Source organism: Zootoca vivipara, chromosome 4 (assembly GCF_965207765.1).
Source record: "Zootoca vivipara chromosome 4, rZooViv2.hap1.1, whole genome shotgun sequence".
NCBI lineage: Eukaryota > Metazoa > Chordata > Lepidosauria > Squamata > Lacertidae > Zootoca > Zootoca vivipara.
In genome coordinates, this window is record NC_142587.1 from 43,120,041 (window position 1) to 43,136,420 (window position 16,380).

Here is a 16,380-nt window from a genome sequence, read left to right on the forward strand (position 1 = left end):
CTTAAAATGGGCTTTCCTCCTCCCTAATAAAAGCTCAACAACTTGAACCCCCCCCCCAAAAAGGGGTAGATCACTGGCAGTTTTTAACTCTGAGTAGATTGCAGTTTCTTGGGAGTTGGCCACCCCTGCTGTATTTGAACATCTAAACACAGAGAAACGTGATTCATGCGGCCTCCCACTTCTTTGAAGGAAGGGGGGAAATCACATGAAACTACTAAATCTATGAACCAAGGCTATGGGTGGGATTCAACTAATAGTTTCCTTCAGTGGAAGCCCTGCGCAGGGACCTCGCTTTGCGTAATGATGCCCTCCCTCTTCCATGCACAGACACTGCACCACCCAAAATTGGCTTGTGGGGTCAGGACAGCCCACAGTGGGAAATTATTCTGTCATGCCAAAATGTTTGACCTGATAGAATGATCACCTTAGCTTGATGTTGAATTCCTCTCTGTTTTTTTCAATTTATACTTCAGACCAATAACTGTAGGGTTCTCATTATTCAGCATACTTGTTTTATAAGGACAGTAATTTTTACCTGCAAAAATTACTGTGGTTCAGGTGTTTGAATTCATATGATGATGATGCACCTTCCTTCTTCAGATCTTCTCTTTGAATATGTGGGTGGTGGCTGGCAAGCTTGCTGCGGATAAGGCTAGCAGGTCCCAGCCCTGTGAACCTGGTTGAACCTGCAGTTTAACTAGTGGATAGGCCTTAGTGCTTTTGCTACTGATAAAATCACTGGAAAAATTATAACTAGAATGAAAATGCCAGACTGTTTTGCAAGTGCAGAGCTACAGCCAGCTTAAACTGCTGATCTCATGAGCTTCTTCAGTCATTAGGAATCAATTATGCCTTATATTTCACAAAGTGATTGTGAGGAATAGGCCTTGAGTGGACAAAAAGCAGCAACTGTTTTATAGTAGCAGCTGTTTCAGATCTATGAAATTCCAGATCTTTTCACTACAATAGAGCACAATTCTGCAAAATGGGTGATTTTTCTAAAGGTGGTACAAACACATGATGTGGTGGTAACATACTTTGTGTGTCAACATCTATTAATTGTTCTTTATGTTATAAGCAATTAGAATATAGTAATAGAAACAACAGTCTACTGCCTTAAAACTTTAGACTACAAAGCTTTATTTATTTCACAAAATGTATATATTACTCAATTGTAGAAAACGACCTCAAAGTGATACCATGTGCTGTTGTATTTTTAGAAAAACAAATTCCTTTTGCAAATTATTCATATTTAATGCTGGTTAATAGAGATAATTCTACTCCATTTTCCAGATGCGAACTGATAGAAAATACATTCATAGAATTGTAGAGTTGGACTAGTGTCATCTAGTCCAACCCCCTGCAATGCAGGAATCCCAACTAAAGCATCCATAACAGATGACAATTGCTCTGCTTCAAAACCTCCATAGACATGGGCAGAGGAAGGGTTGTGTAGTGGGTGTGGGCTGCCCTGGTTGTCACCACTGAGGGGCGTGACAAAAAGCTGGGCGGCACTCACTGCGGGGCCTACAGCGCCCAAGCCACGCATGTCTCCTGGGGGAGACTCAGTGGCTTGGGTGCGTGCAGGCTTAGCACTGCCCAAACAGTCCGCCCACTGCCTCCCCCCCCCAGCTGTAGGGCGGCTAAGTGGGAGGAGGCAGGCAGACTCGAGCAGTGCACCCAAGCGGCTTCCTCCTCCGCTGTCCATGGAAGGCGAGGCCGCCACCACCCGAGGGAATCCATTCCACCGTCAAACAGCTCCTACTGTTAGAAAATTCTTCCTGCTGTTTAGTCAGAATCTCCTTTCTTGTAATTTGAAGCTTGGTTGATGACTCGAGTTCTCAGCAGACCATTTTGAGGTTGGGATTTGAGACTGTCCCTATAGCAGCTCATCAGGACAGCCAACCACCATTCAGCACTGCAGCTCCTGAAACAGTAAGGCTGCAGTGCAATATAAAGTAGTGCTTGGCTGAAGGCCCTCGGGCTTTGTAGTATTGTTATTTCCTTGAGATCAACTCCCATGCTTGTTCTTCCCACCATCACTGTGTTCAAAATACTCATGACTAGAACTGAGATGAGTTTCTAGATTGCTAGAACTGGGTTTCCACTTTCATGTCAAAATTTGTATGTTTAATGAAGGAAGGCAAAGGCCGAGCAAACTGCATGAATTTTTTTTTAAAAAAAAATAGATAGAGGGAGGCGGGTAGCACTGTGGTCTAAACCACAGAGCCTAGGGCTTGCCAATCAGAAGGTTGGCGGTTCAAATCTCCGCGACGGGGTGAGCTCCCGTTGCTCGGTCCCTGCTCCTGCCCACCTAGCAGTTCGAAAGCACATCAAAGTGCAAGTAGATAAATAGGTACCACTCTGACGGGAAGGCAAATGGCGTTTCTGTTCTGGTCGCCAGAAGTGGCTTAGTCATGCAGGCCACATGACCCGGAAGCTGTCTGCAGACGAATGCCGGCTCCCTCGGCCTATAGAGCGAGATGAGTGCACTACCCCAGAGTCGTCTGCGACTGGACCAAATGGTCAGGGGTACCTTTACCTTTTTATGCAAAGGGTCCCAACGGCTGCAGGGCACTGTAGTTTAGGGACCAGGGTAACTCTGTAAAATAGACACAATTTTAACTGGTGTGTGTGTGTGTGTGTGTGTGTGTGTGAAGACTGATAATTACATACATGTACTTGAGAACTTTAGTCATATTTTTGCAGTCTAGTGTTTAATACAAAAGCATCTTTGCATGTGATAAGTAGGGGATATAAAGACTCTCAAAAACTCAATCAGTAGTGGGTGGAAGCTTCTGAGAGCACTCTTCCATTTGTTTACTTCTCTGTGCAAGTGCAGTTAATGATAAGTAAATTACCTCTGTGACACTGCTGAGAAGTTTATCAAAAATTAAAACCAGGTGCAGATCAAAGATATCCCAGAAGTACATCTGATAATTATGGTAGGATTAGTGTAAAATGAATGCATTTATTACCCATGATATCATTCAATATGTCTAGAGAATAGCGGTACTTTATTTTAATTAGCTGTTTCTTTCACTGGGTTCTGTGGTCAAACTATCTTGATAAGAAAACAAGTGTAGCAATTGGTCAGAATGCTTGTAGCAAATCTTGTTTCAAATTGAAGCAATTTATTTCTTTAAAAAATCTACAACTGAAAAGCAATCAATGGACTTTTCCATTAGAGTAGATCCAGGCTTGTGCTACTGCAAGACTATTGTTAATTGCCTGTAACTAATGATTGCTTTGCCCTCAAATGTAACTCTTCGGCACTCATTCATTTGTTGTGTTTAACAGAATGCCATTTCCCCAAGGAAATGCCTGGTAATTTTCCTCTGCAGTTTTCAGAGCTCTCTCTCGGTCCTTAAACAGGACAAGGCCTGTAATTTAATGTCATAACACAAAGTCTAAACAGATATGAAATGGTGTGCACTTCTTGTTTTTTTCTTCCCTCCTTCCCCTTGAAGTGGGAAATTATTATTTTTATATATATAAAAAAATCTCTCACTCCAAGGACTTTCAAATAAAGTATAATACTTGCAGCTGCTGCAGCCCTCTAACAATACAGTCGTACCTTGGATCCCGAACACCCTGGAACTCAGACGTTTTGGCTCCCAAAGGCTGCAAATCCGGAAGTGATTGTTCCGGTTTGCAAACATTCTTTTGGAACCCGAATGTCTGCGGCTTCTGAATAGCTGTAGGAGCTTCCTGCAGCCAATCAGAAGTCATGATTTGGTTTTCGATCATTTTGGAAGTCGAACGACTTCCAGAACGGTTCAACCAAGGTACGACTGTAATGCAAAATGCAGCAGCCCTGTAACAATAATGCAACATGTAGCATAAGGCAAGAGTCCATTGACAATATTGGATATGTCCAGCTGCTCTGGCTGAAATTTTGTAAAGTCATGTGACCACAGCCTTCCAACTGTACTGATTTAATCAAGGAAGTTCCAAATATTTTTGGGAAGTGAGAGTCATGGGACTGTTTTGGATTGGATACATGTACCAACAAGTGGATTTTGTGTTGGAAACATGCCATGCTACAAGTAATGTAGGAGTATGGGATGTTACATTGCTTCTGGAATGAAAAGCATTTGGTGCAAGTAGTAAGGTCAATGGAGAATACTCTCAGTTTCTCCAGATTGATTCTGGCTTGGCAAGCAGTGTGTGAGAAGTGGAGAGATTCAGTGCAATTTAGAGTAGAATTAAGCAAACTTACGTCCTGTTGATTTCAGTGGGACCTACGTCCCACTTCATGATTTTTTTCTGTTTGATCTTGTAATAATTCCAGACTAGTTTCTCTATACTAGTATTTTCCCCTTGCCTTAATGCATCATCATTACAGCAGGCATATAAATGGTGTATTTTGCACCTAGCAACCTGGCACATTAAATCCCTATCTTCTGGTTACCACTGAACAACTGCATCACATGTGGCAGAAAAAGATAAACAGCAACGTAGTAAGCCAGTGCTGTACAATTTCCATTTCCATTTATTTTCTAAGCCATTTTATTACTATTCTAATGAAACTGTTGTGGGTTTATTTATTTGGGGAAAACAAACATCTTTTCTCTATAGATAAGAAATATTCCAAATATGTGGAACCAACACTCCTGATCTTAAAACTGTAGAATATAAAGGAGGTTACATTACCATTCTTAAGAGAACGGTGTGTTAAATAAATCCTTTTTTAAAAAAACAAACATTTAATTACATTTTATTGTCTTCTAGAGAAAACTGAGGCTTTTATAGCAGTTGCATGCATCTCAGTAATAAAAGCATAAAAATACCTAGGCAGTGGAAAGAACTATTATTGCTTATGTTTTTCCCCCTCTAGCTTTTGTATTTCTATAATTGAAATATATGGTATTGAATTGTTATAGCAGCAAATACTAAACAAAAACCATGACAATATAGCACACATGACAATGGGATAAAATTCCCTGTCAAAAAATAGTTTTGATGTTTTGAACCATTCCATAAAGTTTTTCATATTGTAATTGTTTCTGGCCATCGTGTTGCTTTTGATATTGCTGGCTCATATTGTGCAACACAGGAGTTTGTTTGTTTACTAAAAAATTCCAAGAGGCAGTTGTGTCACTTGGTTCTATCACAAACAACAAGGAGTCTTACGGCACCTAAAAGATTACCACATTTGTAATATAATACGTTTTCATGGACTAGTGTACTCTTGATGATCCAGACTCTTGAGTTTTGTTTTGTTTTAAACCTAACTGATAAATAGTGAATAGTCATCATGCCATCACTGGGTATAACAGTAGGTACACATACCCTCTGATAATGGAACTCAGGCTCACTTCACTTATTCATGGTCACGCCATGAACTTCCAGGTCAGGCCCAAGATATGTATAACAGGATGCTGCAGCCCAATATATTGTGGGTAAGTACTTAGCTTCACAGTTGCCTTCCTCACAGGGTTGTTGTGAGGATGAAATACGGAGCATACCATGCAGGGCACCTTAAGCTCCTTGAGGAGAGAGGCAGGCTATAGATAAATATAATAGTTTGTTTGTTTGTTTGTTTGTTTTGCAAAAATCACTAATCTGTAGTGCATACACAACACAGTCCTTTAATTCTGCATTCTCTTTTCCCTTTTCATCTGTCAAACAGTATTGTAAAACTTTTTTATATTGAGCCACAACCACTTTTCTAGGCTGAATGATAGAAATATTACAATAATGTGTTTCAATTTTTATTTTTTATTTTAGAATGACAGACTATTCTTCATCTCTGATTTCAATACAGCTTGTGAAACAACAGAACAGCCTTACGACATTTAGCAATGTTTCTCTTCATTTTACCACCCTTCATTTCCTGTCTTAACAGCAGCAGGAATAATAGTATGGTCACTCGTATGCAACTGTTTGGTAATTGTGAGGGCAATGATGACTTTAACACTTGCAGTTATTATCCGATAAGTGATATTACTAAGGAGATTACTGTTGACAGACAGTATGATTACATTTGTCTTGAGTTGTGTGTTGGTTTTTTTCATCCTTGAAAACTAACCTACATGACAGTGATCTCAATCCACCATGCAATCTCCGGTGGTACAATATAAGACGAGAAAGTGGTCACGTTCCAGCTCTGAATGTCAGAAATGACAAATTGGGGTGATTTGCAACATCTAAGAGAGAAAGAAAAAAGGCAAACCTGTTTATGGAGAGTTGAGAAGGGAAGATGAATTGCATATCAACAGGGAATGGTGTCAGTGATATTAAAACACAACCGATCCATGAGAAACTGGGAGACATGAAATAATTTGTCTTCACATATTTAAATTGGGGGGGGGGTATATATTTAGTTTCATCCTACATGGCTGGCAAAAACTCCTTGAGCAATGCAACCGCATATGTAAATAGTTGTGCATAACCATGGTTTTTGCTTCCTGTAAAAAATGGTGTTATACCTGTGACAACAAACTAGTAAAACACATGCTCTTTCTTTAGACAGAATATTTAAATATCATGTATCTTTGAACTGTTGACGGCATTTTCTGCTCCCCACAACATGATAATAAATGGCTGCCTTTAGTTCAGAATGTGGTGGTTATTAAGTTTTATAATTCTTTGCAGAGCTGATGTATACAGTTGAGCTTGCTGGCGGGCTTGGTGCTATTCTGCTGCTACTTGTTTGTTTAGTGACTATCTACAAGTGCTACAAGATTGAGATTATGCTATTCTACAGGAATCATTTTGGTGCTGAAGAACTAGATGGAGGTAAGCAAGCAAGCCTCTCCATATACCCTTTTTTATTTAAACAAACAAACAAAAAACCCCATGGAATTTTAATTTGAAACAAAGTTAAAATAAAGGCAACAAAAAGGAAGAACGCAGTCAAACCACAAGATCACCAAAGAACAGCGAAAAGAAGACTCACTGATTCCAATCCTTCGTATATCATGGGTAAGCCTACAAAACAAATAGAGTAAAACGTGCTAAAGGGAACAACTGAGGGAATCAGGATATGTAAATGATGCAGACAAGTCATTGGGCCTCTCCAGACTGATGTTTTATTGCAGGTGTATTCTGCAACATATTATTGGCACACTAATAATGCCTTAGTGGTGGATTTATTATTAGTTCTGTAATGTTTCCCCAATGTTTTCCCACCTTATTGCTGTCCAGAATGGCTATGATGCCACAAAGGTGGGAGAAAATTTGCCCCCAGAAAATTTGCAGTATGAGTAGTTACAGAATTTCAGCAGAAAATTACAGGACTAGAAATGAAGCAGTAAGATGATTCCAAAACTTTTGCAGGAGCAAGTAGTCTTGAAAGCAGGATCACGTATGACCATCTTGATAGAATCATGAACACAATTAATCAGGAATGCTGAATAAAAAGGATGTCTAGAAGGGGACCATAGTCAGAAAAAAAAAATGCCTATGCATGTGTAATTCAGCATTGTTGTTTGACCAGAAATCTGACCTGTTCACCAGGAATATTTCTATATATGTCCTCTCGTTCAGTGGGCTTACATTCAACTATGAATGTTTCAAATTACAATATAAGTGCTGTATTAAAATACAGGGGAGGGGGAGAGATTACTAAAACGTTACTATTCTACAGCAGTGCCATTGCAGATCAGGTCAAGAAATTTAAGAAACACTTTAAACCACACATGTGTGCTTCTGTCAGAGTCTCATAGGAGTGTGTCCTAAACACAGCCATCTAAATCTAGATCAGTTTAATTCTACTTTCTGGGGATGACATTGTAACAGATCTTCAACCTAATTGTTGAACCAGCATTTATTTTCTAGGTTTACTTCAGTGACCTAGAGAGGTCATTTTTTTCAACACTTCCTGGTTAACAGAATCTGAAATTTGTAGTATCCAGAGGGCTTGATAGAAGCATCTGGTGTTAGAACATTAGTTAGAAAATAGTGTCAATGTATTTTTCTGCAATTGGTGTCTGCAGAATAATTTTCTCATCGTACATTCAAAGTACATATGCTCTGATCAGTCCATTCTTTCAACATTATTAAGTACATAGTAATAAATTATTCAACAAGAGATAGCACACATGTAAATGGACAAAACATTGTACAATTATTCACTAACCAGTAAAGAATAAGCTGTTCCCCCACTCTATAAACACTTGTGTATTGTTCCCCATAAGATGCTGAAATTTAGCAACGGCATGTGAAAGGAGCACTCCCAGTAATTCTGCATGCATGGGGATAGGGTGGGACAAGGAGGATGCAAGGGTTAAGGGAGCTGCAGGTTGGCAGTATTATTGCCCCACTGGTGTGTGTAAACCTATGGCACACTATTGGTACCAGACCAGAGCTTTCCCAACCTTGCCACTGTATTGCCCTTACCACTGCTTCTGGAAGGGAAGTACTGCTGCTCATGGGCCACTACTATTGAGATGTTAATGATATTAGCTGCCCCACACTCATGGTTAATCATATACATATACTCTGCAGTTTATTATACGCAATTTCCCATTTTCCTGAAATACCCCACAAATATGTGGTACATTTCAAAACTCTAGTATTTCAGCTTATTAGAGATATAGGTGAAATAAAAATGGAAATTGTTAATATCTTTATCTGGATCCAAAGTGAAAACTGCTACTACTACTAATTATTGTCGTTGTTGTTGTTTGGTTTTGTTATTTGACATTGGCTTAAATATGATTGAATTTCTTTTAGCACAGAATTCAATTTAGCAGTGATTATTCTTGACAGACTGACAGTTATGATTAACCTTAGGTACTTAATAGAAATTAATATTCACCTGGAACAGTCAACCTTGTAGTACAGGTTCATTCTCCTTATGGTTGTTAGGCTTGATTACTGACTTGTTCCAATTTATTAAGACTCTTGATAGAGGTGAACATTCATTTATTAGATCTAACAGTTTAGAAATTGAGGGAAATAGATTAGAAAAAAAGCAATAAAGTACAAACAGCATCTAATCACACTTTATATCTCTTTGCTATAATTTTCACTCCAATAATGTCTAAATTATGCTGGTTTTGCACTAGCAAAAATACACTATATGCCAGGCATTTGCTAAATTAGGGTTACCAGACGTCCCCGGTTTCCAGGGACAGTCCCCAGATTTGCAAATCTGTCCCTGGACAAATTCCATCCCCGGAATGTCCCCAGATTTACAAATCTGTCCCCGGGAAATGTGGCAGCAGCAGCCTCAGCAGCCCAGAGCCAGCCTGGTAGTGCATTTGGCTCTGGCTGGCTTCAGGAGCCGCTCACTGCTTGCTGCTCACTGCCATGGCGCCTGCCATTTTTTCTCTCCAGAAGTACCATATGATGTGTCTTATGCGCAACACATCATATGGGGACTTCCAGAAAGTAAAAATGGCGGGCGCCACAGCCACAAGCAGCTCCTGAAACCAGCCAGAGCCAAATGCACTACCAGGCTGGCTCCAGGCAGCTGCACGGAGTTTTAAAAAAACTGGGCAATGGCGCACCACCCGCCTGCGACTCCCAAACCTCCCCCGATCTCCTGCCCCCTTCCCCCTTGTTTTGACTGATTGGGGGAGGCTCAGGAGTTGTATCATCCGCATATTAGTGGCACAACTTCAGATCTTTATATAGCCTTTGCTGGTTTTGTGTAGGTGTTAAAACAATATTGTGCCCATTTCTTCCTGGATCAAATAAATTTTAAAGATTAGCTTCATACGTTGTTAGAGACATAAAAAAAATATTTATATTGTAAAATGAGAAATAAATATACTCGTATACCATTCTATCAGAAACCATCTAGTCCTGGGGCTTTCGTTACTGGCATTGATTGAATGACACAACAAATGTCATGATAATGATATAATAATCACATGAACTGATCTTCATTTTCAACTGGTAGATTAATATTCTGAAAGAGCTCTTTAAGATTATTATGATTAGATCTAACAAGGGAACTGCATGAGGGAGCAGGGGCAGGCTGCTTTAAATACCTGAAGCGTGGACCCAAGCGAAGCCTACTGGCCTCAGTTGGTCCCACCTCCCAGGAAGAGGCTGCCCCCAAGCCTGCTTGCAATAATTCACCAGGCAGGCCTAGAATCCGACCTCCTGGATGACTCAGAGGACCAACTGGCTCCCCCCTTGCCAGAAGACTCCTGCTGGCCTTTAGCCCCGCAGGCCCGCAACAACAACACCTCGACAAGTGGCTAAGAACTTACATAGTTCTTCATGGAACTTCTTTGGGCAATGGTTCCTGTTAACTAGACTGTCTGCAAAGCTTCTGTTTCTGTATTGCTTTTAATATAATGCCAGTAGCTCAATAGCTGCCTCTTCAGACACCTAGCAGAACTGTGCAGTTTTAGAACTCAAACAAATTTACAGCCATTGGGATCTGGGTCATTTAGGGTGATATCCAACGGTGTTGTCCTATTTGTGCAACAGGCATCTCCTTACACAAATAGGACATGCTTCATTCCCCTCTACGGCTCCCCCACACCCCAAAATCTGCTTCAGAGGGTTGGAGTAGATGGATGCTGCAGGGAGAGGATAGGATGAGGAATTCTTCTCTGAAGGTAGTCCTGTTCAGGGAAGCTTTTAATGTCTGACATTTTTATCATTATTTTTATATTTTGCTAGAAGCAGCTCAGAGTGGATGGAGTATAAACAATATTAATAATAATAATAATAATTATCATTATCATTATCATTATCATCATCATCCATTGCATCTGCTATTGTGACATTGGATCTCACTCTTTGTTTTGAGACCACACGATATCAGTATTAAATGAAGCATTTCTGTCATGAAAAGGAGCAAATACAAAATTATAACATCACCAATAATTAAAGAAGAAGAATCTATTGACGTCTGTGGGTAAAAACTAATAAAGAAAAAAAATGTTTGGAACATTAGCTATAGATAAGATTCTTTGGTCTATCCATAAAATCACTGCAATATGGCTTTTCCCTGCGTCAGCTGTTTTCAGCACTTCAAAATGAATTTCATATGGACCAAAGTGCTACTCTTCTTGCTCAAGATGAAACCCCATTAGCAAATGCTCTGCCAGCTGGATCTTTCTCCAATCTATAACTATCACTAGTACATATATAGGTTTCTTTTCTGCTGCTTTTATTATTTGAAATGCATTTTAAAACTGGATTTGCTCATTAACACTTTAACTTTTCATGTTAAACCTAATAGGGGAGGGCTAAAAAAAAATCACATAATGTATTATGCCACCAATAATTATTGCACTCATTTACCGGTATTTATTTTGTTGATATAAATTACCGAGTTCATTTAATATCTGCATTTCATCCTTCTGTACCGTTGCTGCAACGTCTCTGTTTTGTAGGTTTTTCAGGAAAAGAAAAACCTCAGCTTCTGACTTATTCCTAATGCCTGCCTTTTATGACTTACTAATAAACACACATCCAACAAAGAAGCTGAAAACTAACATTTTGTCAGAAATCTTACTAAAGCACAGTATTGCCTATTCAGCTTTTCCTTTTAACCTACATTTATTTCCCATTAGATGATTATTTTACAACTCCTTTGTTGTGCATAAAGAGATAAGTTTGTAGACACTGAATTTTCACCTCATTCATTTTGATTTCTTAAACTTCATAAATGACTTGATTCTGTATTTCCATTAACTGACTGTCCTGAAACTTTGCCAGAATGTCCCACAGTTACCTTCTGTAGTTAATCTTACGAGAATTATCAAGGCAGATTATTACTCCACCAAGTAAAAAAGCAACACATTCAACTTACTTGAATTTGAATAATCGTAACACACTGGATGTGCGGAGTCAGATTGTCAGGTCATCTATCCCTGTATACCCTTTGTTGAGTGGCACCCTCTAAGATCTATAGTGTATGTCCTTTCCCATTCTGCTATCTGGGATGGTTTGACTGAAGGTTCTTGGACTGAACCTAGGACCTTCTGCCTAGTCTTTCCTTGTCTTAGATTTAAATCATTGTTCTGTGATCAGTCTATGACACTGCGCTTTTGCTAGATTTTTGCCCACCTGAGCTCCTTTAGTGCAGTGTTTAAATCTAATAAATAAATAAATAAGCAAGCAGGATTTATTTATTTTAATGGGATAGCCTATGTTTGTAATAGATTATCTGTGCAGATATATAAAGGCAGAAAATATACAATTTGGCCATTCGTTTATTCCCTATGCCTTAGAAAGTTTCTGTAGGTAATTTTTGAATTGGACATATAAATATCGTAACAGAAGAAGCATTTAATACCTCATTATTTAAATTGTTGCAAAACACTAAATCTTACAAAAGTGTTTAACTTTTTCTTAACTGGTTGACTTATCTGTCCTTAATTTATACTTTATTTAAAATTTCAACACGTAACAGAGAAAAACAAAAGTTTTGACTCTCAGACTCAAGCTGACTAAAAAATCGGCAAAAAATCGCCGAAAATTCTTTGTGCGCATGCGTACGGGCCTCTCCCGACCCGGAAGAGGTCATTTCTGGTGCACTTCCGGGTCGGGGGAGGCCCATACGCATGCGCACAAGCGATTTTCGGCGATTTTTTTCCCCGCCCGTGTGCGCGTGCGCATGCGCACGGGCGCGCACTCCCCCGCCCTCCGGCCCGCTGCGCGCGCACTCCCCTGCCGTCCGGCCCACCGCGCGGTCGGCGCGGCGGGCACCGGCCCGCCGCTCGGTAAGTCTGGGGACCCCTGACCTAGAGTCAGAGTAAAGCAAAGCATGCCACTACATTTTATTAAAATATATGCTTGGCCTACGAGAAGTCCAGGTTGGAAATATATTTATGGAGTTGTTCATTGTACAGCAGAGCTTCTAAATTGCACATTATGAACTTGGACTGAGTCCACTTTTCAGTAAGTAATCTAAAATTCTACAAACAGACATAGATCAATAACTGCAAAACTTTCTCATGGCTCTACTGCTTTTTGGTACTACTGAAAATTGGCCATAAGACAATTCCTTTTATTTGCCATCCATTGTGATTCGGATTCAGCTATCATTAGCAGGATGTGGGTGCAACCATAGTATCTGATTCAGGTTGGTGGTTCACCTATTGTAAAATTGACAAATGACTAGGCAAACCATGAAATTATCTATAGCAACACTTGCCTTTCTCTGTGAATTGTTTGTTGCACTGGAGCTAATGTGTATATTCCATCTTCTTCTTATAGCAGTGAAATAACAAGCAGTAGATATTTGCTAGATTAAGTGCTGGATAACAAGAACTTTAGTGGCAATTCTAAATGAGACTGATTGATAATCCTCAAGCCTGATCGGTATCTATGATAGTGACTAAAGAATTCAATTCATGAATCAGTTTTCCTTGTGCTCAGCTTCACCTACATTCTCACTTTCAGTAACCTGTATATGAAATAGATGTTCCAGAATAATGTTGCACAAATGACCATTTATGTAGTTACTTAATTCAGCCATGTTCCCTAGTAGCTTGGAGTTGCACCACAGAGAAGCAGATTTCAATATGCAAGTGAAGATGGTCCATGTCAACTCAGTGCACCATTGTTCATATTAAACTTGCATTAATGACCACATCTTTTCATTGAAATGTATCCTTTTTCCTTATCCCATCTAAATAAAGCTAGATAATATCATTCACTAGTAAAAAAAAAAATTCCTACTGTTGTAATATGGCTACTTCCACTACAGAAGACAGTATGCCTCTGAATCAGAGTCACAAAGCTCTGCATACTGACATCCCATTGACATGTGGTTTGCTACTGTGAGAACAGAATGGTAGACTAGATGGGCTCCTGGTCTGATCCAACAGATTCTTATCTTCTTAGAACTAAACACATGGAAGGGTAACTGTGATTATAGCTCCTGGCTTCCTATACCTCAGTCTCATTTATCCTGCCTACCCTGCCCCTAACACTCACATATTTGCAATGGGGACATCAACATGTGGGATTTTTAATTCTTTGGAAACTTATGCAAGTGCATCCCAAATAAGTGGGTTTCCCCTTTGCAGATTTCTGCAGTTAACATGTGAATACAGTATTGTGGGGGCAGGGAAGGGTAGCAAGACATGCAATGTCAGAGAAAGGAGGACCTTTTCACTTTACTCCACATATAGAGATCATATCTGCAAAGGGTCTGTGCTTTGTTTTGCATATAGCCAGACATCAGCACTGCCTTAAGTTGGCAAGCTGTTGTTTTTACAGCTGTGCCTGAAAGGTAAAAAGGAGTAGAGTGAAAAAAATATTAGCAAATAGCTGAATTCAGCATTGAATCACTAGCATTACTTATGGTACAGAGTAGGATATTCAATCAGACCTTTTTACAAGCAATTGATATTCTCTATAGCCTGTGCATAATGCTGTCTAGAGAGTTAGATGGATGTTAACATTTCATTACTCCTGCCATTGATTTCTCCCTACTTTCTTCACAACAAACATCAAAATGTGACCTCTTATTCCACTGAATTAGTTCCAGAGCACTTGGCATTATTGACCCCTTAATGAAAATTAATGGTGGCTTCTTTCATTCAATCTTACAAGTAAGCAAACAGAATGCATATATTGAAAAGAGTACATTTATTTCCCATTGGAAAAGAAATAATATTATATTCCAAACAAAAGCTCACCTTAATGCAATGAACTGGGTTCATTGAAACAGAAATAAAAATGATGGCTTTCATTGCAGTATCCATTATCTTTTTACGCATACATACTTGCACCCACCAGATTTGTTTTCAAATGAATGTTAGAAGTGGGGTGGGGGGGAGGGCTGATCTGTTACTTCTCAAACAAATTCTTCTCACATTATTTGCAAAACTTTGCATTTATAATTTCAGTTTTTCCAACAATTCCAATTATGCATGATTTATGATATTTCTTAAAAATGGGCAAGTTGAGCCATAGAATTTCAGTTTCATTTATTAGCAAAGGGATGACCCAGTCTCCTTCCCCTTCCCATATTCGCTGTATTACACGAGTTCCCTGCCACCATCCCTATTCCCACTGACAGTAGTCCCACACACAGGTATTTGTTCTTGTGGGAGAAAGGCATACAACTTTGCTACATGCAAGAGAGATGTGAAATCAGGACCATGCTGGCTAAAAAGAGCTCCTTCTAAAAGCAAATTTTGAAACTTTATATTTGAATCCTGAAATCCTAATGAAGATACTAATTTTGAATCTGACAATGATTTGAACAGGAGAGCTTATAATATTGAAACCATTTTTTTTTCAAAATGCGTTCTCAGAATCCAGAAATCTGCCTTTTTTTCTGTTTATAACATGCTAAAGAACAGATCAATACTGTACATGGTTATTTTTGAACTTCCACTATGTGCACATCCATCCTTCATAAGTTTTCAGTAAATGAAAACATGAGGTGTGATCCAGTGATGTGCCTGTACTTTTGTCACACAACTGTGTACACACCATACATGTTAGGGATATAGAAAGCACACAACTTCCTCCAAAGGAACTCAAAGATACAATTCCCAGCACCCTTAACACACTAAAGCTCCAGAAGCCATGTGCTTTAAACCTATGGTGTGTAAACAAGCCAAAAGTTCAGGTGACAGCTTCCAGCTTGAAATGGACAGGGTGATTTCAGGGAGTGGTAACATTTCAAACTAGTGGAAATTTAAAAAGCAGCTTTTAAATAGAAAATTCTGCTTAAATGCAGATGGTTGTTTCTCATGATCAAAATGAGTGAAGCTCTTCCTTCTATCCTCTAAAATTTCCTAGTTTATCTAAAGGGGCATTTGTCCCTAGTGTAAAGGCACCCCTCCAATAAGGTGATTGTCTGTCTCATAAACAAATATTCTGCCTTACAAACAAACAAAATCCTAAGACCAAGAAAAAGGAGCAGAATACACTAGGCTACACATAGAATGACGCAAACATAGCCAGATAGTGAAGTATGGAAGCGGGGAGAAAACAGCAACACTGGTAACAGGGCAGAAGATTTCAGATCAGACTATATCTCTTGGGAAAAGGGGAAATATCAAGTATGTCTTCTATCTTTCTTCTGTCCCTATTCCCCTTCCCTTTAAAACTGCAGATAACAAAGATTATGATGCATACCTGTCATACACCAAAGTGGATCCTGACCAGTGGAATCAAGAAACGGGGGAAGAAGAAAGATTTGCTCTTGAGATCCTACCAGATATGCTTGAAAAGCATTATGGGTACAAATTGTTCATTCCTGATAGAGATTTGATTCCAACTGGAAGTAAGTTTCAATTCTGTGTGTGTATGCATACGTTTGTTTGTATACCAGTATCTTTACACACACACACACACACACACACACACACACACAGTTTATTTTTTAAGATATATATTTAATGCAGTTTTGTTTCAATGCTGACTCGTAAAAAAAACTGTAGTAAAGTTTAGTGGTAATACTACCAGTTACAAATATTAGATTCAATGTATTCTCTT

General features: G+C 39.2%; 1 protein-coding gene and 1 long non-coding RNA gene across 2 annotated transcripts in view; one reads left to right on the forward strand and one right to left on the reverse strand.

The window, feature by feature from the left end:
• IL1RAPL1 (interleukin 1 receptor accessory protein like 1) overlaps positions 1-16,380 on the forward strand; it is a 543,875-nt gene that overhangs the window by 520,320 nt on the left and 7,175 nt on the right. Inside the window, exons 8-9 of the mRNA XM_088668723.1 lie at positions 6,601-6,744; positions 15,998-16,168. Coding sequence (XP_088524849.1) covers positions 6,601-6,744; positions 15,998-16,168 — 315 coding nt within the window. The remainder of the gene's footprint in view (positions 1-6,600; positions 6,745-15,997; positions 16,169-16,380) is intronic.
• Positions 5,705-9,013, reverse strand: LOC148685917 (uncharacterized). Its single transcript, XR_015949775.1, has 2 exons — positions 8,768-9,013; positions 5,705-6,152 (listed from the first exon to the last, which is right to left on the reverse strand). It is a non-coding gene; the product is annotated as an uncharacterized LOC148685917 (long non-coding RNA).